Source organism: Penicillium canariense (assembly GCF_028826845.1).
Source record: "Penicillium canariense strain IBT 26290 chromosome Unknown utg000004l_segment0_segment0, whole genome shotgun sequence".
NCBI lineage: Eukaryota > Fungi > Ascomycota > Eurotiomycetes > Eurotiales > Aspergillaceae > Penicillium > Penicillium canariense.
Window position 1 is genome coordinate 1,908,214 of NW_026622731.1, and position 22,728 is coordinate 1,930,941.

Sequence of the window (22,728 nt, forward strand, 5' to 3'; positions counted from 1 at the left end):
CCTGCCCACCGCATGGGCACTGCTAGGAGAATTTCGATGCGTCGTTCATGGCATCAGCCTCTTCACCCATTCTGGCCATCCACCGGTCAACTAATTCTTTGTTTTCTCGTTGAAGCTCGTTTGACTTCTTCTCGGCCATGTTGAATTCGAGGTTAAGCGATGCCAACTCAGCTTGGAAATCCTGTAAAGATCGGGTGGGATCGCGTCAGTCACAGCTCACGTGCAGGCATCTATAGCCTTAGACCACCTACTTCCAATAATTTGGTCTTTTCTCTCAGCTCTTCGTCTCTATCTTTCAGGCGTTTCAACAAATTTTCCTTCTCGCTTTCCAAGGCGTTGAGGCGCCGGCTATCTTGGCTGCTTTTCTTGCGCAGCTTTTCGACGTCTATATTCAGCCGGTTTAAGCGATTCTGCAAATCTTCTCGCGAACGTTGTGCCTCAGACAACTCTGCCCTGGTGGTTTTCAATAACTCTGTCAAAGACGGCCCCGTCTCAGACGCAGCCTGTTTCCTAGACGCTGTCGCAGGTGCGGATGAAACGGGTTGTTGAGATTCACTGAGGGCTACCGAGGACCTCCTGCCAGCTTCAAGTGTGGTGCCTGTTTCTTTGAGAGTTGCCAGCTGTGCAGTGCGATCCGCAAGGCGTGTATCTATGATTGTAGACGATATGTCAGTAAGAAACCAGCTCTCCACAGGAGCCTTGGCAGCCAGGAACAAACAGGCATCGTAGAGCGCAACGTTAGCCTTCTCTCTCTGATCTCGAACTGCCAGCGCGGCCAGATACTCCTCTCTCCAGTGGGCCATCGGCCTTCCCGAGAGGTAGAGGGCGATCGATCGATCAGGGACTGAGGAATGTATCGGGAATACGATGATGTCGGGCGGAGCTTGTACATCGTTATCAGCACCGCCTGTCCACTGCCTGTCCACCGCCCCTCTCCACCGCCCGGCCCTCATGCATCATTAGATCCCGCTGCGACCCAACTCCAACTTTCCAACAGCTCTCTTGACCTCCTTTACCCCCCATAGCCCCTACAGCCACTTCTTCGGGCTCAATACCTATCGACGGGTCATTCTATAGTGTACTATCTCCTTTTTACCTGGGATTTCTGAACACAGGCCGCTGCCATGGCGTCACGAAAGAAGGTCCTCCTCAAGGTACGATCTCCGCAGCAGCTCCGCGTGACTACCGACGGTCTTTCACGTCAGCCCCTGGCTAACATCATAACCTCCTGCTATAGGTTATCATACTTGGTGATAGCGGCGTTGGCAAAACAAGCTTGATGAACCAATATGTGTGTTCTTTCCCCGCCCCCAAATGCCATTATTGGCGCCGAGCCACCCTCAGCTTCATCCATAGCAGTACCGCTAACGTGCTGATTTCTACTACAAACAGGTCAACAAGAAGTTCAGTGGGAGCTACAAGGCGACTATTGGCGCGGACTTCCTCACCAAGGAGGTCCTTGTCGATGACCGGCTGGTGACGATGCAGGTACGACTCGCCGAGGCCGCATGATACCAGCTACTCAAGTTAATCACGTACTTTACGCAGATCTGGGATACCGCTGGTCAGGAACGGTTCCAGTCACTAGGTGTCGCATTCTACCGAGGAGCCGACTGCTGCGTGTTGGTCTACGACGTGAACAACTCGAAGAGTTTCGAGGCGCTCGACAGCTGGCGGGATGAGTTTTTGATCCAAGCTAGCCCGCGTGATCCCGAGAGCTTCCCTTTTGTGAGTATATGAGCCATGATACCATCTCCGATGGGCAATCCACTGTCCAGGAGAAGACCGCATAGGGACGCCCAATACTGATCGCTTCGGACAGGTGGTCATCGGCAACAAGATCGATGTTGAGGAAAACAAGCGGATGATCTCTTCGAAACGAGCTATGACATTCTGCCAGTCCAAGGGCAACATCCCGTACTTCGAGACCAGCGCCAAGGAAGCCCTCAACGTTGAGCAGGCATTCGAAGGTGAGTTTTGAATCAGATATCTTACCTTATCTTGTCTGCTCTTTCGCTGACTGTTGTCTCTCTAGTCATCGCCCGGAGTGCACTTGCGCAGGAAGAGGCGGAGGAGTTCAGTGGTGAATTCAGTGACCCGATCAACATCCATCTGGACAATGAGCGTGATGGTTGTGCCTGTTGATACCCTTACCTGATACTCCTATGACATTTTGAGCGACTGTTACTTTGTTTTCTCTTGTCTCCTTCTCCACGTTCGACATACCGTTCCCGGTGGTTTTCTTTCCTTGTTGGGTGTTTCTGCTTGTAGAGAAGGCCCTTGATTTTTTGGCTTTTTGGATTTGTTTCCTGTGTAGATGTTCGATGTTCTGAGGGGATGCGCCGATCAGGGCTGCGATTAATTTCAGATTCTTTCTGCTCTGTAACTATTAATTGACCTTGTTTGTCGGGGTCTTGAACAACAGTACAGTTTCAGTTATCTATTTCCACCAATTTTGTATTTCAGGCCTTACAAACTTAAAAGCCAGCTTTGAATATGGAACAAACAGGGGAAAAGTGACCAGTGGGGGTGACCTACCCCGTGACTAGCCTCTCCAGTCACGGGCTTAGCGACTCCTTCCGGCGGAGTCCGCCCCTCGAACAGTAGATTTCGAAATCAGTTATACCTCCACACTCTTGCGACTTCTTTTCCAGAAATAATTTCGGGACGCGCTAATCTGGTTTAGAAACCCCCCTCGTAAATCCGGAAGAGTGCGCGTGTAATTGCAGTACAAATTTGATGAGCCATCGTCATGATACCGTAACGTAGTTCCCGCCCGCGTCGGCCACCCTAACACCAATGATATTTTCAAAATATATTTCGGATCAAGTTATTTTCACATATATTGATCTTGTGCCTAACTCCCTTCACTGTACCTTGGCGACGCCCTTCTGGTAGGCTAAGGTGACTGTATAACCTATTGATCGGCTACTGCCAGAGCCTGTCGAACGTGCTCTATAGCCTATGTAGTACGCTATTGGATCTCTACGGCCTTAGCGCCTGTCAAGCCAGATTCGCGTGCTATCTATCGAGGAGATGATTAGAGCGCGCCAATACCTAGTCATATTGCCTAGACTATCGCGTACGGAGCTCTGGCTAGCGATAGATCTTCTAATAGTCAATTTTTGCCGACCGTAGGTAGAGGTATCGTGCCGCAAACCGCGAGGATAATATTAGCTATATCTCGAATAGCAGAAGGTCTAGGCACTAGACCTCGCAGATTAGCATCAAATATCCGCTGTATCAGCGATTCCTCCTCGTTCTGTGTCATTTTTGGCTAGGCCGGCGTCTTGAGACAGTAGAATACGGTCGCCTAGTGTAGACTTAGGCACTTCATAACGCGTAGCTGCTACGCGAATAGACGGAAATTTGGACTTTTTATAGGTTTGTATCGCGAGGAATATCCTCCCCTCTTGATCCGGCAATATTGAGACGTTTTCGACGCGTTTTCGTGGCATGATGTGTAGTGGAAGAAGATATGTCAGTGCGGGAGACGCGATTTTGCTACAGTAGGGTGGCCGACGCAGGAACTACGTTAACGCCTCATGGGATCTCGTAGAATCCATTAGCAGCCTCGGCGATCTGGCACCATCGCCGGCAACTTGCGTGCGAGCGGATTGTCTCAGCTAAGCACAACATTTGCCAGGTCAGAAATATGATCCTATTCTAGCATACTAGCCAACATGCTTGACCCACAGTTGGAATTCGCCCTCTCGGAAGTTCCTCTGGTGCTCCAATTGAATCTCTTTGGAATGAACGGAGCATCCTCCAAAATACCACATCTCATGGATTCACTGCCAAGAACGACCAGCTTGAGCAGTGATGATTGCTTTACCATTTTCACCCTAATTACTCGGATATCTCTCTTAGCATGGCAAGGTTTCCATGTGACTCAATAAAAATGAAAATTATTATTGAGAGGTCCCGCCTGCCATCCCCTTGCGGTGCGTCTTGCTGGGTGGAAGCATGGGAGCGCGACCCTTGATCGAGGGGCAATCCACTCTCCGTGAAGATCACACACTATATCAGGCGTGATGCATGTCGAGAATACAAGATCAGCTTTTGTTCTGCCGATCCTAGCAATTCTGCATAGAGTGTCGGCCTGATTGGAACACATTCTCTTTTTTGCTTTTGGTTTGTACGACTAGAATTCCCACTATCTGAATGGTGCCAGCCAGGTATAAAAAGCGGAACTGCTCTTCTAAGGACGAGCGCTTAAATCTCTTTTCTCGACCTCATCTAAAGACAGATCGTTCAATTTTTCTCAATTACGTCGAAGATGCAACCGATTTATTTTCTCACTGCCCTTTTATTTACCACGGCAATGGCACTGCCGGTCGATAAACGCCGCTCTGATGTCCTAGTCGAGCGTCAGGTAAGCTACTTTTCTTTTCGACGAGGACAGAGCTAACATAGATTGATCAACAGGATGTAAGCGCTAGCTCCCCTTACTAAATATCCATAACTGCGTGGCTAGGGCTAAAAGAGAGAGGGATTAACAGGATGTAAGTGATGGCTCCCTACTGAATAATGATAACTGCGTGGCTAGGTGGCTAGGGCTAACGGAGAGCGATCAATAGCTTGTAAGTGTGGCTCCCCTTACTAAATAAAGATAGGGCTAATAGAGAGCGATCAATAGGTTGTAAGTGGTGGCTCCAAACAACGATAACCGCGTAGCTAGGGCTAACGGTGAGCGATAAATAGGGTGTAAGTGATATCTTACAAAACAACGATAACCGCGCAGCTAGTGCTAACGGAGAGTGATCAACAGGGTGTAAGTAATAGCTTACTGAATAACGATAACTACGCGGCTAGGGCTAACAGAAAGAGATTAATAGCTTGTAAGTGGTGGCTCCCCTCCTTACTAAACAACAATAACCACGCGCCCAGGGCTAATAGAGAGCGATTAATAGCTTGTAAGTGGTGGCTTCCCTTACTAAAACAATAGTAACTATGCGGCCAGGGCTAATAGAGAGCGATCAATAGGGTGTAAGTGATGGCTCCCCTCCCCTTACTAAAGAACGATAACCGCATAGCTAGTGCTAACGGAGAGCGATCAATAGACTGTAAGTAATGGCTCCCCTTACTAAAGAACGATAACCACGCGGCCATGGCTAACGGAGAGCGATTAATAGGTTGTAAGCGATGGCTCCCTTCACTAAATAACAACCACCACGCAGCCAGGGCTAACGGAGAGCGATCAATAGACTGTATGTGATGGCTTCCCTTACTAAACAATAGGGCTAATAAAGAGCGATTAACAGGGTGTAAGTGATGGCTCCCCTTAATAAATAACAATAACCATGCAGCTAGGGCTAACAGAGAGCGATAACAGACTGTAAGTAGTGGCTCCCCTTACTAAATAATAATAACCACGCGGCCAGGACTGATATAGAGCAATCAATAGCTTGTAAGTAATGGGCCCCCTCACCTCACTAAATAACAATAGCCATATAGCTGGGGCTAACGGAGAACGATCAATAGGGTGTAAGTGATGGCTCCCGTTACTAAACAACGATAACCATACAGCAAGGACTAACAGAGCGATCAATAGGGTGTAAGTGATAGCTCGTCTTACTAAATAACGAAAACCGCACAGCTAGGGCTAACAAAGCGCGATTAATAGGTTGTGAGTGATAGCCCCCCTCACCTTACTAATAGCCACGCAGCTAAGGCTAACGGAGAGCGATCAATAGCTTGTAAGTGGTGGCTCCCCTTACTAAACAATAGTAACTACGCAGCCAGGGCTAATAGAGAGCGATCAATAGGGTGTAAGTGATGGCTCCCCTCCCCTTACTAAATAACGATAACTGCGTGGGCAGGGCTAACAGAGAGCGATCAATAGGATGTAAGTAATGGCTCCCCTTACTAAACAACAATAACCGCGCAGCTAGGGCTAACAGAGAGTGATCAGAAGGAAGTAAGTGATAAAAGGGAGCAATTACTTTGGCTGGAGCTTACAATCTACTAGTGAATAGGCTTATGAGCGTTCTTGTACGTTTCCGAAGATGGTTGGCATCGGTGACAGGATTTTCAGGATTCGCTACTCGGTCTCTACCATGGAGAGCCGTCTTCTTTCGGCCTTGATATGGGGTTCCCCCTAAATTTTAGGTTTCCCTATGTCGTTCTGCAAATGCAAAGGCCAGCTTATTACTAAATCTTATAATTTGGGGCTTGAAACAGTTAGGCTGCAAGTAGGAAGGCGAATTTATTCGATCACGATTGCATTACTACAGTAAGTGTAGTCAAAGCCCCTATTACAGTACGAATGGCGAGCGTAGATACAGTGGGCTTCCACCTTTTCTGCTGTACATACAATGATGGCTGTGACAGCTGTGACGAGGCGTGCAGGCCATAACGACATCTCATTGTCATTTGAAACCGCAATTGCTGACGGCCGCTCTCCGGTCGGGAAGACTGTCTGTCAATGGAAAGAGAGGCAGAGGCGTCGCTTGTTTATCGGACTAGCCTAGACAATCCAGCCTTCAAGAGGCGTCAGAGATGTATTGTAGAGTGCGAATACGATTGATGAGGGTGATCCACAACGCGGTTGTCTTCAGAAATATTCGATCAGAGGTCCGATGCGGCGGAGTTACTTTCCGGGAAAGAAGTCGCAAGAGTGTGGAGGTACAATATAACTGCTTTCGAAAACGACTGGAGGATGCCTGGCCGTCCTCTTATCGCCGATCCTCATCCGCACAATGCTTGGCATCTCCTCCCTCCTCACCCACCCTCTTCCTGCAGGGCAGGAAGTCGTTTCTCGACAACTCCCAGAGGTTTCTGCTTCTGGAACCGCTCGCTATACCATTGCCCTGCTGATGCCCGCGGTCCGCATTCCTTGTGCTACCTGGCGACCCCAGGACGATTGTACCGCGAGCTGACCCAACTCGCCTTAACGCTCGTTCACTGGACTTGACCCTCGTACCTCACGATAAGCGACTTCTAGCCCTTGACCATGGCGACTACGATCGATGCGCCCGGCCCAAACCTGCTGGGGGTGGCGAGACGGACCCTCGGTATGGGCCTGCTGCTCCTCGTCGTGGTGCTGTGGACAGCCTCCAACTTCCTGGGAAGCGTGAGTTGGCAACTCTTCCTTGGAGCCAACAAGGCGCCCTTTGATCTCGCGGAGGTGTGGTGTTTTCTAACCTGTGAATGCTATACAGACTATCTTCGCCGATAAAACTTATGCCAAGCCCTTCTTCGTGACCTATCTCAACACCTCGCTCTTTACTCTGCCGCTCTTTGCCACTCTTATTGCTCGGACATGGGGCCTGTGGCGTGCTCAGAAATTGTCCCAGGTCCACTCATTCCGGAGCCTGCTGCGACATTTGGATTCCGAGGATCCGAAGCACGAGGAGGAGAGTATGCTGCGTTCTGGGTCGTTTGACGATGACTCCCGTTGCGATCACGAGATCGAGAGCTTGCAGTATTCGCGGTCGATACCGGACAATTTAAATGCGAGGTTGGGACTGCGAGCGACGGCCAAGCTGAGCATGGAGTTTTGTCTTCTATGGGTACGACTCATTGCAATCCTGGAACCTGGTACAATTTCGCTAACTTATCGCAGTTTGTTGTATGTCATGATTCGTGATACCCATGGATAACTTTCCATCCCAAGGTTGGACTAACTTTTGTTATGAACAGGCAAACTACTTCGCCATGGCATGTCTCGAATACACGACAGTTGGAAGCACGACCATCTTGACTTCTACCAGCGGTAAGGCCTCCAAAGTCTTGGAGACGACACGACGTACTAATCCACTTTCAAGGTGTTTGGACACTGGTCTTCGGCGTCATGATTGGCGTGGAGAAATTCACGCTGCGCAAATTCCTTGGTGTTGTCGCCTCGCTGATAGGTATCATCCTCATCTCACGCGTTGACCTGTCGAAGCCAGACACCGGCGATCCCACAGGCGCTGATGGCAGCGATGGCTCTTTCCCCCACAAGACCCCCACCGAGATAGCCATCGGCGATGCAATGGCCGCATTCAGCTCAATCATGTACGGTGTGTACACGATTGTGATGAAGAAGCAAGTGGGCGATGAGTCACGAGTGAACATGCCATTGTTCTTTGGATTGGTTGGATTATTCAACCTTATTCTTCTGTGGCCTGGGTTCTTTATCTTGCATTGGACCGGGGTGGAGCCGTTCGAACTGCCGAGTACGAATCGCGTGTGGACTATTATCCTGGTATGGCAGCCCTCGTCGTAACCGTCATCTCCATCACCCTGAATTATCCACTCTGTTCCGAGAGATATGTATAACTCACTCTTGATTCCAGGTCAACGCACTCTCCTCAATCGTTTCCGACATTGCATGGGCTTACGCGATGCTGTTGACTACGCCGCTCGTGGTAACAGTCGGCCTTAGCCTGACTATCCCTCTGTCCTTGGTCGGGCAGATGTTCCTGCAGTCCCAGTATGCGTCACCAGTATACTGGCTAGGGGCTGCAATCGTGTTTCTGTCGTTCTTGGTCGTCAATCATGAAAGCAAGACCCAAGAAGAGGCCGATGGCTCTGGAGATACGGGCAGGCCATCAATTGGGGAATATGAAACCATCCCCCGTGAAGAAGAAGTGCGATAAAGTTTATAGTGTAGATCAGAATCTCGGCATATTTTATTCTTGCCCACATTCTTAGGTTCATGGTCGTTGCGTTTTCTGATATCATCGTTTGCGTTTCCTTTTTAAACCCCGTCTTGCTTGCCTCATTGTAGACTCTTGACGTGCACGATAGCAATCCTAGGCATTTGTCTACTGGGGCAGAAACTATCCATACAGTATGCCAGAATTTGAAGAACACGTCGCTAGCCAACTAATGGTACTTATGTATGCGTCGGCCCCAGCCAGTTGATTTTTGGGCCCGACTCAACGGCCTTGTCTAATCCCTGCACCTACCAATCATTACAGACGCCGCAGCAATGGGGCAAAAGCGCCAACCCAACAATAGCGAAACAAACAGCATCGACGCGCCGGTGCCTCGAGAGGGCTAATGCGCCTACGTTCTGGTTGGCACGACGTGTCAGTCGTTGCCGGGGGGCTAAGATCGCAAGGCGGATTATGAGGCTCTTCTCGACGAGGTTACCATCGCTTAAATGAGCGGAACCAGTAGCAAATCCTTCTTCTTTGCAATCTACCTCTATTCACATACAAATATCCCTTCGATTGCAAGCTGGTGCGATGGTCAACTTAAACGAGTTCACGCAGAGGCATGAAGCCGTAAAGGCTGTCGAGTATGGCAAGGACAAACTAATTGAGGTTGGAACGTCACTGCCATGCCATAAAAGAATGATTAGCTCATGAACTCATACGGCAGGATCTAATTGCGGAAGTCAAACAGCTTCAAGCCGCCTTGGACCTCGAAAAAGAGGGAATGGAGGATCAGAGAACCCTGGCTAAAGCAATCAAGTTTGACCTTAAGAAGTACAAGTCTGATATGGAGGATATGCAACGGAAGCAAGTATGTCTTGCACCACTTTTGTCCATGCGAAGGTAATTGATCACTGACTCTGTATTTCCCAGTCGAAACTGAGTTTTGTATCGGTGCTCATTGATGGCGACTGTATGAATGTAGGCAATAGCGTTCCCCCCGAGTCCGACTTCTTCCGTCCCCACCTAACACTTGCCATCTAGTTTCATGATGATTTTGTCCAGGATGGACAGAGGGGAGGAAGGTCGGCGGCTCGGCTTCTCACCGAGAAAGTACAGCGCTATATCCAAGACTTCAACCCCGAGGCCGGCCCCAATGTCCAATATAGGATCCGGGTGTATGCAAACGTGCGTGGGCTGGCGAAGACATATCGTGACACCAATACTATTACCGAGGACGGTACATTGGATTCGTTCATTCAGGGTTTCAATATGGAAGGTGTTTTCTGTGATTTTGTGGATGCAGGTAATGGGAAAGAATGCTCGGATGTTAAGATCAACGGTAAGTTAACCATAACCTAACTACCGTTTTGCCCCTGATGGGGAGACGACTCAGCAGCCTCTGATGATTTCGAACACAGCCCTGTTGGAGTCAGAGATTGTGGACGTGCACTGTCTACACGTCGTCTTCTGTGCATCCGCGGACAATGGCTACGCCCGCGTGCTTGGACGTCATCGTGGCTCGGAAAAGGTCTCCCTGGTCGAGGGGCCGCCTTTCGCACGCGAAATAAGAGAGCTCGCCTCCGAATTCGAGACGACCTCATTCCCCGAGGTGTTCCGGCCGCAAAAGCTGAGCAGGCGAGTCTCATTCGGCAGTGCGCCGTTGACCCCAACTGGGACACCTGTTACCAATTACGCCTCGATAGTGAGAATCCCGCCTCGGCCTCAAGAAGAGGCCTCCTCCTCGACACCGATCAGCGCTCTTCCAACGGGTCCCAGCGCGAAGGGCAAGACCAAGCTGGGAGTACACAGGAACGCCAGCGGGCAGCGGGTGGACAGCCATATCTATTTTTCTTCGCGAGCCAATCTGGATGCACTCAAGCAGCAGAAGCTCTGTAATCAGTACCACATCCTGGGATCCTGCTCGTACGGCAAGGGCTGTACGCACAAGCATGAGCACCGGCTGGGGAAGGAGGATGTGGCTGATCTGATGTATATTGCGAGGCTGAGCGTGTGTTATAGAGGGTTGCACTGTGATGATGAAAACTGTATTAGTGGACATCGGTGTCCGCAGAGGGCCTGTGCTGGGCCTTCATCTGGCTGTAAGTTCGACTTCGAGATGCATGGGGTCGATACGAAGATTGTGCCCAGCGTTTGACCTAAATGGGTTCAATTGGGATGGGTGGGTTGGTTGGTTTGGTGGATACAGGGTCTGAATCAAACATTGCCCTGAGCATGGATCGTCCTTTATATTCGTTGATTTTTTTTAGTTTAAGGGAGAATGTTAGGAATAAAAAGGGAAGCGCATGAGACACAATTCATAACAATTATTGGAAAGCCAAGACGTAGAACAGACATCCAGTACTCGAGTCAAATTTCACATCGATTAGAACGATCCACGATAATTGGTCCAATAAATGAAGAAAGCTCTCACACAGCAAACTAGAAAGAGAGTAAGGCCATGCTTGTCGAAAGGGAAGATGTTAGAAGGATAGGATAGTAAAACGCCTGCAGGCTCCTTAAAAAGGCTCCGGGTTAACACCTACCGGCGCGCAGACCATAATAAATAAGAAGCTGTCAACACCGAAACCTGGGTATATACTGAATGAGACGTGGGAAGGAAATGTACAAACGACAGAAGTGATCTGGTGGGCAAGGATGAGATGTGCTAGGAAAAAGTGTTGTAGTAGCATGGCCATGGAGGGAGAGATGGCGCAGGTTCAGTAGACCGGAGGAACTGCGACATGTGACAAGGGAAAGGGGAAGGAATGTTGGGTCCAGATTTATACAGCAGCGGGTGAACCAGCTTCGAGTTTCTTGCGGGCCACGAGTATACTCTTCAAAGAGCCCAGCCAGCGGGCCAAAGACTCTTCGTCCGGGGCGCAGAGCCGGTATGTTTTCTCCTCAGCAATGATCTGCAGACAGAACGTCTTGGACCGCGACAAAGGGTCCACCTCGGCCGCATCGATCACCTGGGACATCGAGATGATCTTGATCGCCGAATATTCCTGGTCATCCTTGTAGAAAGCCAGACCGTTCGGCCGCAGGACCACCCACAGCCGTTTCCACTGGCGCACAGTGCCTTTGATGCGCAATCCCTGCAGGTATCCTTGGCAAACTACCCGCTCCGGGTCGCGCAGAATACCTAGCTCGGACTGACGGCTCGTGTCTCGCGGTAAGGACATGGGTTTGTCCTCTGGCGCCGAGAGGGACAGGGTGTGGATGGATGGCATGGACCGTAGGCGGCTATTTCGGGTGGGAGGAGGCCCATTGTCTGAGAGCTCCGAATAGGAGGTAATTTCGTTGCCCGAGTAATCCTGGGTGTAAGGGGGTTTGCGGGCACGGGCGCGCAAGGACAGGGTGCGACCCAGTTCGGGAGAGCTGGCGCGGCCCGCGCCCTCGAAGTCGGAGTGGTCGGTGGTATCCTCGATCAATTGTTTTTGAATGGCCGGGGGCTCACGTTTCCGGGACAGGGCAAGGAAGGCAGCTTCATCTTCGTCGGCCAGGGTCTCGCCGCGGATGCGAAGAATCCAGTCTTCGGCATCGCGCGCGGACAGGGCCTCGAAGCGGTAGTTCTTCGACGGGGTGAAGATGCCAAAGACAAACTTGCGATGTGAGCGCGGCGACTTGACCGGCGCCACGGCCGTGACTTCGGAAAGGGTGATGGAGACGCGGAGGCGGGTGGTTTCCTCGTCCTTGTAGACGGACAGAAGATTCGGTCGCAGAACGAGATAAGCTGGTTTCCACGAGGCCCGGAAGACATGCTTGTGCTTGACGCGCCGAAAGACCCGTCCGGTCTTCAGCACGCGGTCAAACTCGAAGCTGCCATTCTCATTGACCGGCGAGAAGGTATCGAGATTGACTTGGCCGTTGCGCGAGTGTGCCCGGCGGAGATGGGCGAGAGACCCCGGAACCTCAATTGCGGGGGTTTTATTGCTCGGTCCCTCCGGACACGAGGGACGAGCCAGCACTTGATTCATGGTGGCAGCAAAGGCCCATGAATCCACGGACGGGGAGGAATTGAGATGGAGATGCGGAGATGGCGAAGTGCGCGATCACAGGAGGGAAAAGGGGGAGACCCCGCGGAGGTGCGGCCTCCATGCAGTTTTGAAGATCGGTTTTCCCATGGACCAGTTGACCACAGCCTGTTTGACCGTTGGCAGTTGTTGATTAGACGAGGGCTAGGACCCCCCTGCACGCAAACTGCACAGCAAACTGCAAAAGTGGAAACCGAGAAGTGATGCTGGTCACACAACAGGGCCTGATGTCAATACTAGCGCGGGCGGCAGTCATGACTGCGGTCCCGCAGGTGATTTCCATGGGCATGACCCAGCCGGTTCCTCTAATGTTTAGTGAGGTATCAAGTTATGCTGATAGGTCAGCTGGTCCGGTCAGGCGCGCAACTGCCCAGTTCGAGGGGCATCATGAGGTTCTCCCTCTATATACTACGGAGTATTCGCTACCTAATGCGACTGCCTGCCAGCCTTGCCCCTTGGACCTTTTCGACCTTTCCAGTAACCAGACACACGAACAGCCGCCAGGGTCCAGACCCTTTCCAGACCCTCCCCCTTCAGGCCACATCGCCCGAACGGAAGTGGAGCCGTGAAATTGGCAGGATGGCAGGCAAGGTCCAGGACGGAGTCCTCGACTTGGCGTCGGCGGCCAATGATACGCTGGAAGTACCCGATACGCCTTTATTTGGATCTGCCATGTCCGGAGCGATGTACGAAGTATGGAATACGGCATACGGAATACCTGGCCTATTGCTTCTGTGCAATAGCTCGCCCACTGGGCCCCTTTAAGAGCCGTCCAAACTATTTTCGGTGAACGGCTGGTCCCCAGGTCTGCCTTGAACCCTCGATCGTCATGCGCTAGTTCCTGCCGGTCGCCGACGCACGAGTAAGACAGGCCGCGAAGGAGGACGGAGTGGTAGCCATACAGCCACCGTGTTAGTCTTGTTCGTGGACCAGGAACTACAGTAGGAGGGCTTCGGCGTCGTCATCTTGAAACCTCAACGTCTGGGTGTTTTGCCACGAGTGCCGCATGCCACACCCAATCAGACTGCTGATTGCGAGGCCAGTCAAGTTCCGAGCAGAACCGAGTAGTGGATCGGATCGACTCAAGATCTCCATTGGGGAAAATCTTGATGATTCGACTGTTATACATGGCGAGACAAGCATCGAGGGGGCTCAGCCAAGCCCGTCTAAGGGGCAGCGTAGCACTCATACAGTAGCACTAATACGGCGATACACCGGGTCATGCATTTGATCCAGACTGTACAGAGTACAGCACTGTAGCTCTCGGTACCACAGCGCTACGCAGCGGCGCAGGGCCAGTAGAACCGGGCCTATATAGAAACCTAGAATGGAGATGACACCAGAAGATTGAATGAGGTCCATCGATAGGGGGCCCAGCTATTCAACTACCCATCCATGTACAGTATAGGGGGACTAAGGCTCTCGCGAGGCGAAAATGAAAGGAAATTACAAAAACAGCGGGATAAAAAAAAACTCAGCCTCCCAAATAGATTACGCACAATTACAGTACAGTGTATGGGGTGAGTACCAGATGGCCGGTGGCGGACAGCCCAGGAGCAGCCCGCAGGGGACAGACAGAAAAATAACGAAAAAAACGGTCCGGGCGTGACACGGCAGTACACCCACCGCAAAAAGACCAAAAAGACTAGAACGACTAATACGACTAGAACGCTTGCGCCGCTCTGGGCTTGGCACGACTTCAACTCATCCCCATCCCCGACCTTCCCCTACCACTCCTCTTCTCCCTTTCCTTTTCCCCCCCCCCCAATATCCATCTCCATCCATTCATGTCCTCCACGCTTCTGTGGACCCCATTGTGCACCGCTGTCTGCATTGCTCCCGACACCCTTCCCACCCGCCATCTCTGGCTCTGAGAAGGAAAGTTGGGGGAGGAAAGGAGGCATTCCTCCGGCCACTCGTTTTTTTGTCTGAGATATCGATCACTCCACTCATCTGGAGAACCCCATCTGAGATCGGTATCCTCATCTAGACGTCTCGCTCGTCGCCCTCAACCACTTTTCCATCTATTCAACTCCCCCCCCACTCCCCTGATCCACGCCGCTGGGCCCCGACCACCATTCCTGGCACTACTGCTCCGGGTCCGTTGATTTGACCACCGCGGGGTCTTCGACGCGTGCTCCCCCCCCCCCCCCGACCGCATCCATGGGCTTCATTCAACGCATTACAAAACGGCTGCCCAGCGCGGCGAGCCTTCCCATCGATGATGCCCCCCGCGAAAAAGGCCACACCTCCCGGTTTGCCTTCTTCCGCCGGCGCATTCGGTTGAAGGGTAATTCGTCGATTTCTATACCCCTGGGATTTGTCTTACTATTTCCTTGCCTTGTAATTGTCTTCATTTTACTTCTTTTCGTCCGACATCCTTCGTCTCCCGGGGGCATCCTAATTCCAGCGGGCACGCCACCCTCTATTCGGTTCGTTCAACCCTTCCTTTCTGGTGGGCGATGGTGAAGCGAAGATATACAATGGACTGACCGTGGAACGCCTTCTCTACAGAAAAATCAGCGAAAAGTATGACAAAGTCTTCGCCACGGGCTGTCTGCCTGTGGACCAGGCCCGAATCGACAAGGAGCCTCGCGCCAACGCGGCCTTCGTCGTTTTGGCGCGGAACAAGGAGTTGGACGGTGTGATCCAGTCACTCAAGTCGATTGAGCGCCACTTCAACCGCTGGTACCATTACCCCTACGTGTTCCTGAATGATGGCGACTTCGATGAGGATTTCCGGGCCACCGTCAAGAACTACACCAGCGCCGCCGTCGAATTCGGCAAAATTGATAACACCATGTGGGGTTTCCCCGACTGGGTTGACCACGAGGTCGCCAAGGAAGGTATTCGGAAACAGGGTGACGCTGCCATCATGTACGGTGGCATGGAGAGTTATCACCACATGTGCCGGTTCTACTCTGGGTGAGTAATTTTTTTTATCATCCCGCGCGATCATCGGGCCCAAAAATACTGACCCTCAATCACCAACAGGCATTTCTACAAGCACCCCCTTCTGATGAAGTACGAATGGTATTGGCGCCTGGAGCCCGAGATCAAGTACTTCTGTGACATCACCTAGTAAGGAGTAGCTCCATCTCCCTTTGTGCGAAGCTACCCGATTACTGACTTGAATGTGCAGTGATCCATTCATCAAGATGGCCGAAGCGAATAAGACATACGGCTTTACCATTGCAGTCAAAGAACTCCGCGAGACCGTCCCCAACATCTTCCGCTACGCGGCGGCCTACAAGCGCAAGAACAACATCAAGTCGAAGGGCCTGTGGGAGATGTTCTTGGAACGCCCCGCGGAGGATGAGGAGACCCCACCCGAGCCGGAGAAGAAGCAGGAGAAGCTTCCCGACGAGATCTTGTTGACCGAACCTGGGGACAAAAATCTCGATGATATTGACCCTGAGGCCATGGAAGGCGAGAGCTACAATATGTGCCATTTCTGGAGTAACTTCGAGATTGCGCGCTTGGATTGGTTCCGCAGCAAGGCTTATGAGGATTTCTTCAACATGATGGACCGTAGTGGTGGATTCTGGAACGAGCGAGTGAGTGATCATGTGGTTGGGGCAACCGTTCTGAAATCGAATTTACTGACTTTATCCGTGTTTAGTGGGGTGATGCTCCTATCCATTCCCTCGCCGCCGGTGCTCTCCTCGCCCCCAGCGACATCCACTACTTCCGCGACTTTGGCTATCGGCACACTACCATCCAACATTGCCCGGCCAACGCCCCCGCCCGGCAACTGCCCCGCGAGCCTTACCTAGAAAAGACCACCGATGATGAGAAGAAGCGGATCGAAGAGGACGAGTACTGGGCTACTCCGGACCCGGTCAAGGAGAACGGTGTCGGCTGCCGATGCCGCTGCGATACTGACATTGTAGACGTTGAGGGCAAGCAAGGCAGCTGTCTTGCCGAATGGGTTGAGGTGGCTGGCGGTTGGGCCTCACCATAAAGCCCTTCACGTACGCCTCAGTCGTTCCCCTGCATCGTTTGTCCTTGACTGCTTCTCCATGCCTTTTCTCTTCCGCCGTGAGCATCGCCTAGGCAATTCTTGCCCAGGTGGAGTTTTCTGCTGAAACTCGCATGTTGCGTTGGGGTTCTTTTCTGAGCGGCGTTTAATGGATCTGACGGCTTGTTTCTTATTCGGAAGATGGCGTGACCATTTTCCACCATCCATGTTGACATATTCATCTAGCGTGCTGTCCGCGTCACTGGGATTGGCTGTGTGTTCTAGTCATTTTTCCATTTTCTTCTTCTGGGTGTCTGACGAGGGGAGGCTATTGTCTGGTTTACCTCGAGGTCGCCGACACTACAGGATTTCCGACCCCCTGTCGCCGACGGTATAATTATTATGCGGCCATTCTTCCTCTTCCTTGCCTCGCCTGTCTACTCCAAATCATGCACTTGGTCCTTTGTGAGTGGCAGGGAATCAAGAAGGTCACTGCAATGGACAAACAGGCCAGTCTCAGCGACGGCGGCGACCACCATCGGTGTGGTGTCTTGGGGGGAATGAGCTTCCGGGAAGATCGATGGCAGCACACCCCGTCTGTCCTTTTTTGTCTTGTTTTCTTTTCTGTTTTCTATTCTCCTTCCGCGCCCCTATTTGTCAGTCTCACTCATCTTTCTTCCCGTTTCTTCCCCAACCCCTCAATACTTCCACTTTGGTTGCCTTCCCCCAGCATGCATTCATGAAATGTACATACCTTGTTCTCCCACCCCGTCTAACCTATCCTTCGAGCCCGTGGCACATAGCCATGGGCCTGTCCCCCTTCGCATTGCCTCTAAACCTCGCAAATACCAGATTCGAGCATGGCTGTCTATAGAGTATCGAATAATCATCCGGTGAATTACGCGAAGAATGAGATCCGTATAATGCACTTGCTTTTTCTCTTTATGTTTCTACTTGGTAGCTGGTGATTTCTCTTCAGACTTGACTACTTGTGGAGTATAGATCTGGATCTCTTCCTTGCAGAGGACTCCTTAGCGTACCTAGTATTTTGTTTCCCAAGCTTCCAGCCCTCTTTATCATTGCAATAATCCCTCCGTTCTAGTCTCCCTTGAGCCCATTGAGTTAGCGACCACCAGAATCTAGTACCCCAGGCACTCCTAGTACCTTTCGATTATCGACATCATGGAGACCACAAAGTCAGGACTGGAATATCGGCTTGGATGTTTCATTAGCGTGCACAATTATAGTGAAGGCAAGACTTTCGTCTCATCCCGAATGACACAGTTGCTTCTACTATCAAGACCTGACAGCGTCGGAGAGGGTGGTGACATTCAGGAGGGGACGGTGAAGAGGGGGTTGGGGGAAAAGGGATATGTACCTGCCGATCGATAAACACACCCCCAAACCCTCTTTCGGCTCGCCATGATCTCTCCACACCCCACACTGGCCCGATGCGTTGGCTGTTATTCTTTGCGCTGGGCCCAGCTGCGGCCTTTAACAACCCGGTGGACGTGGATATTTGGTGTGGGAAGGCCTATCGTGCTACGTGAGAGACAGACGCCACCACAGACCAGCCAGGGATGAAGCTAATTGGTCTAGAAATGCATCCTTCGAGCCTGGGGGTTGGCTGGAGCAGCCAGATTGGTCTACTGTGCCCCTATTGGATCTACGCGTGCGCCCGCGTATGAGTCTGTATACACCAGGCGATGATACGGGGTCATTTATCATCGATGCGGACATGTCTTACATTCGTGGAGAGCCGCTGAGAGAAACAGGACATGGTTCTCAGGACCTTGATCTGGAGATTACAGTGGGCGAGGGACAACTGACTTTGCGACACACGATTGCAATCAATTCATCATCGATCGAGCTGGACTTTCCACTACACAGTCTTGCTCCGCACTCTCGACCCTACAGTGTAACCCTCAAAGCTACACGTCCGAACTGTGATCGTGCGTATACAGCGACCACTCAAGTATATCACTTGCCAAAGCGGGCAGATGGGGGCAGTGTCACGAAGGTTGACAGTCTATATGGCGGACTGCTGGTTCAGAACAAGTCCGATGACTCCTCTCCATGGAGTCCCCTCTTGCCGTATTCCTTTTACGTGAGCTGGGATGGATGGCTGAAGAAGTCCCTTAGCAACGTGCAGAAGTTCAAAGACCAGGGTTATAACATCATCCATATCGTCCCGAACGCCGGACTGGCTAACCAAGCCTTCAATTTCACCGAACTGAACATGTTCCTGGACAAATGCGACGAGGTCGGCCTGTGGGTAATGTACGACATGCGCTGGACGTACCAGAATCTCACCTCCGTGCGCGACCAGGTCAACATGCTCAAGACACGGAAGAGCATGCTGCTTTGGTATACCGGCGATGAGCCCGATGGCCAGGGCGATCCGCTGAACGCAACTCGCGTCACTTACGACCTGATCAAGTCCCTGGATCCATGGCACCCGGTATCGCTGTGCTTGAACTGCTTCAACTTCTACTACGAAGAATACTCGTCTGGCGCCGACATCATTCTGTCGGACGTATACCCGATCGCCGTCAACACCAGCTGGTCGGAAGTCTACGGCACGCCTTGCAACACGACCTACGGCTGCTGCGGCTGCGACGACTGTGAAGGAACCCTCGACGACATCTCCGTCCGCCTCGACCGATTCGTCGAGTACCAGACCTGGATCGGCACCGGGCCCAAGTCCATCTGGGGCGTGCCGATGGCATTCGGTAACGAGTCGTTCTGGTCGCGGTATCCCACGGCCGCGGAGGAAGTGACCATGACGATGCTGAGCGTGAATCATAATGCAAAGGGCATCGTGATGTGGGACTACCCGACGACGACTGAGCTAGAGCGGGTAACAAGTCAATTGAGCCGGGTTCTTGCGAGCGAGGAGGTTGTGAGATTCCTATTGGGTGCGCCGACGGTTGCACTGCAGGCGACAGGCCCTTCGAAAATGGATGTTGCTAGTTGGAGGCTGGGTACGCAAATGGTGGTCAGCATTTTATCCTTGCAGACGCCGGCATGGTTGTCCAATGTGTCAGTGACGCTGCCGGAGGGGGCTCGTGCTGTTCACAAGGTGCTCTGGGGATCGGGGGATTGGCGGTTAATCGAGGGTCAATTAGTCAAGACAGGTGGACGAGGACTAGAGACAGACTTGGTGATTGTCGAGTTTGATGCTGATCAGTAAATATATCAATCTATTCATTTAAAGGCGTACAGGTTTGGCGGGATCGTCAGGAGTCAAGAGCGTCATTGAAGATGTACTCAGTATTGCGCCATGTAGCGTCTCCGCAGTGGCTTGAGCTCCCGACCAATGCGGTATGTTGTCACGAGACAGGGGCTTCTCGGGTCACAACCAGCCGTTAACTGAGTGAACTCTCATTATTGAGTTGCTTAGTTAAAGTCTCAAACGTCCCGTTTTCGTGCTTTATCTCCGGAGTTGTGATAAGCCACGCCGCGGCTTCATTCGCTGCAGATTGCGGCCGCAACCATGGCGGCTTGTGATGGGCTGCCCAATTGACACCATATGATTGTTCCTCTTATTTATTAGCAGGGTGTCCCCTAGGGGTTCCGGACTCGATTCTTTCGTCAACCCCCCTCCCCCCAGCTCCAGGACACGATGACGACCGTAAGCACCTTGACCACCACGATCGTCCTCGAGGGAGAGAAAGCCCAATCTGTCTCTCTTGAAACCGTCAAATACGCCGATATTCTTCAACAAGACGCACTAGAAACGTCCAAGCTCCTTCGAGCGTGCCAGAGTCCGGGGTTCTTCTATCTGGATCTTTCGGGCGTCAATGCACAGTTCAATGGCGATGCTTATCTTGAGAATATCCAGTTGCTGCATCAGCAGCAAGAGGAATACTTTCATCTCCCCTTTCACGCAAAAATGAAAGACTACCTCGAGTCCTCGGCCAAAAAGGGCTATCAGTACTTCCCGGACTGTGAGGCATTCGAAGTGCCATATAACTCATCTCGAGCGGACGATATTCCATCTCCACTGAACCCTCAATCCGTATGCCAGGTCATGGCACATACACACGCGATTGCGGTAACCCTTATTCGCTGCCTTTCGCCCTTCATCGGCAATGAAGATATTCGGAAATACGTGAGATCGATTCACGATGACCGTGACGTATCTCTTTCTGGTATGAGGCTGGAAAATATCCTGGCCGCGGAAACGGGAGGGTGTATCCATTCCTCTGGAAACACGGATAAGGGATCTATGACCCTACGCCATTGTGATGAAGTGATCATTGAGTATTTGGACGCCGAGACTGGGAGGTGGGTATATATTGAGCCACACCAAGGTTGTTTGATTGTAAATGTCGCAGACTTATTGCAGACAGCTAGTCATGGGCTCTTTCAGAGTCCACTCCATCGTGTGGGACACCCGATGGTTGGTACCCAAGCCCGCCGATGTCTAGCATACCATTTGTGGCCTTCGGATAATTATGTTATGGACCTGTAACTAGATAATACCTAATGACTTATGATTCAAGTATGGATTTAGCGGTAATGGAAGATAGTGAACCCGATGAATAAATCCTAATTGAGCAAAACCCATAGAGCGACGCATCTCAATGCTCGGTACTGCTGCGGAGTGACAGTGGCGGGCAGGTATGAACGTGGCTACGGCACGCGACCCTTCTCCCCGAAGGAATTGCTGGCTACCTTTTTATATAGATACAGCTTTGTCGATCCCATTGGCCATCACACTGTTGATAATCATCTACCTCTTGGGATGCAATTGGCGGTCAGAGCAGAGCCGTCATAGGTTCTAAGGGGAAATGAAACAGTATTTCTAAAGTTCATTATTCGAGCGCAAATCTAGCCCTACAATTCCAGACCTGATTCCGCTATTCCTATGCTGAATATCTCCCTGCTGCCAGTAATAATGTGATGCACCTGTTTGAATTTGCTATGGCTGTACCTACCTGGGAATACCAAAATAAAATGAACCAAGAAGATTTCAGGAAGCTACCAATCACACTATTCATGAATCAATGTCGTCACTATCTCTCATAAATAAAAAATAGCGATAAGAAGAATAATTCGCCAGAGAGGAGCTTAATCATCAAATTCTGGGCTTCTTCCATGTGACTGGTTTCAAACCTATGAGGCGCCACTATACATAGGAACAATTACAATTACACTCTTGGTCGAATGCGATGATCTGCGAATTTATTAGAAAAAGCAATCTTCTGACCTAACAAGGATATCGGACTAGTGTCTTATAAGCCTTTCGTCCATTACAAATGACACTTTCAACAATAAGCTTTATAATGAATCGACCACTGTCTCAGTGCAGCAAAACCACTCAGAGACAAATAGTATTTTGGGATGACAGCTGATAAAAAGCAGAAACGCCAGGGTACGATAATTCCCTTATCATACCATTTCAATTCATCTCTTCCCTGCTGATACTACCTATTCTAGGCAAACGATCGAGTCATACGAAGAATGATTGGACACAGCCACTGGCTGGAGATATACTTGTATTTTCTGACCCTGCGTATCGCAGGCTCCAGTATTCTGGCTACTTGAGATTACGAGCATGGTTTCCTTTGAGACGTTGAGAGTGAAGGTCATCGCCTGTATCAAGTCGGCGGCAGTATTGATATGCTTTGGCATAAACAGCACTGGGTGTCTGGAAGTTGCTGCATACAATATTGCTGTCAAGGTTCCCTCTTATTGATTGGTTCAGGGTTGTTTTGACCCAATTGGCTAGGGTGATCTTTCCGGGTAAGACCGGAAAACTCTCCAGTTGTGGGTTGTTTGTGATCCCTTTTTGGTTCTCGAAATCAATAAATAATGTAAATGAAATGAATGTAGAAGAGGGAAGATCGTTGATTATTGACATGGTCTGCTTCTCCACCGTTCAAGCAGCAGTCACTCTAGGCAAGATCATCATTACCAATACATTCAAGTATATATGCTTTCCGTCAATCAGGTCTCCTTGCCGGACTGGCTTATATTTTTTTTTCTCGAAAGTCACCAACCGCCATACGCCGGCCTCCAAAGAATTTATCTCTAGCCAAGCCTTGCACCACTTGACTAAGCTGTCTGCTGAGGTGACAGGTGTGCATAGGGACTTGATTGGTATAATTTGATGCTAGATGAAATAATTTGCTAG

The 22,728-nt window shown here is 51.0% G+C and overlaps 8 protein-coding genes across 8 annotated transcripts; 6 read left to right on the top strand and 2 right to left on the bottom strand.

The window, feature by feature from the left end:
- Positions 1–22: 22 nt before the first annotated feature.
- N7482_007017 (ATG16 family protein) lies at positions 23–803 on the bottom strand (the record flags this gene model as incomplete). Its single annotated transcript, XM_056689142.1, has 2 exons — positions 23–181; positions 252–803. 2 exons carry the CDS (start codon positions 801–803, stop codon positions 23–25), a joined length of 711 nt encoding a protein of 236 aa, XP_056541571.1.
- A 321-nt stretch (positions 804–1,124) lies between these two features.
- rab7 (Rab family GTPase YPT7) lies at positions 1,125–2,145 on the top strand (the record flags this gene model as incomplete). The annotated part of the gene is made up of 6 exons (XM_056689143.1): positions 1,125–1,154; positions 1,238–1,291; positions 1,393–1,488; positions 1,549–1,728; positions 1,823–1,970; positions 2,036–2,145. The coding sequence occupies 6 exons, from the start codon at positions 1,125–1,127 to the stop codon at positions 2,143–2,145; spliced, it is 618 nt and encodes a 205-aa protein (XP_056541572.1).
- Positions 2,146–6,955: 4,810 nt separating this feature from the next.
- Positions 6,956–8,585, top strand: N7482_007019 (DMT family transporter; the record flags this gene model as incomplete). Its single annotated transcript, XM_056689144.1, has 6 exons — positions 6,956–7,075; positions 7,164–7,514; positions 7,568–7,573; positions 7,645–7,717; positions 7,770–8,191; positions 8,283–8,585. 6 exons carry the CDS (start codon positions 6,956–6,958, stop codon positions 8,583–8,585), a joined length of 1,275 nt encoding a protein of 424 aa, XP_056541573.1.
- Positions 8,586–9,179: 594 nt separating this feature from the next.
- N7482_007020 (CCCH zinc finger DNA binding protein) lies at positions 9,180–10,694 on the top strand (the record flags this gene model as incomplete). The annotated part of the gene is made up of 6 exons (XM_056689145.1): positions 9,180–9,257; positions 9,316–9,459; positions 9,522–9,569; positions 9,633–9,930; positions 10,010–10,599; positions 10,644–10,694. 6 exons carry the CDS (start codon positions 9,180–9,182, stop codon positions 10,692–10,694), a joined length of 1,209 nt encoding a protein of 402 aa, XP_056541574.1.
- Positions 10,695–11,371: 677 nt separating this feature from the next.
- Positions 11,372–12,568, bottom strand: N7482_007021 (PH domain-containing protein; the record flags this gene model as incomplete). Its single annotated transcript, XM_056689146.1, has 1 exon — positions 11,372–12,568. The coding sequence occupies one exon, from the start codon at positions 12,566–12,568 to the stop codon at positions 11,372–11,374; it is 1,197 nt and encodes a 398-aa protein (XP_056541575.1).
- A 2,220-nt stretch (positions 12,569–14,788) lies between these two features.
- N7482_007022 (glycosyltransferase family 15 protein) lies at positions 14,789–16,589 on the top strand (the record flags this gene model as incomplete). Its single annotated transcript, XM_056689147.1, has 5 exons — positions 14,789–15,057; positions 15,140–15,550; positions 15,620–15,706; positions 15,768–16,182; positions 16,248–16,589. The coding sequence occupies 5 exons, from the start codon at positions 14,789–14,791 to the stop codon at positions 16,587–16,589; spliced, it is 1,524 nt and encodes a 507-aa protein (XP_056541576.1).
- A 1,681-nt stretch (positions 16,590–18,270) lies between these two features.
- N7482_007023 (uncharacterized protein) lies at positions 18,271–19,779 on the top strand (the record flags this gene model as incomplete). The annotated part of the gene is made up of 1 exon (XM_056689148.1): positions 18,271–19,779. One exon carries the CDS (start codon positions 18,271–18,273, stop codon positions 19,777–19,779), a length of 1,509 nt encoding a protein of 502 aa, XP_056541577.1.
- A 432-nt stretch (positions 19,780–20,211) lies between these two features.
- N7482_007024 (uncharacterized protein) lies at positions 20,212–21,063 on the top strand (the record flags this gene model as incomplete). The annotated part of the gene is made up of 1 exon (XM_056689149.1): positions 20,212–21,063. The coding sequence occupies one exon, from the start codon at positions 20,212–20,214 to the stop codon at positions 21,061–21,063; it is 852 nt and encodes a 283-aa protein (XP_056541578.1).
- Positions 21,064–22,728: the final 1,665 nt, after the last annotated feature.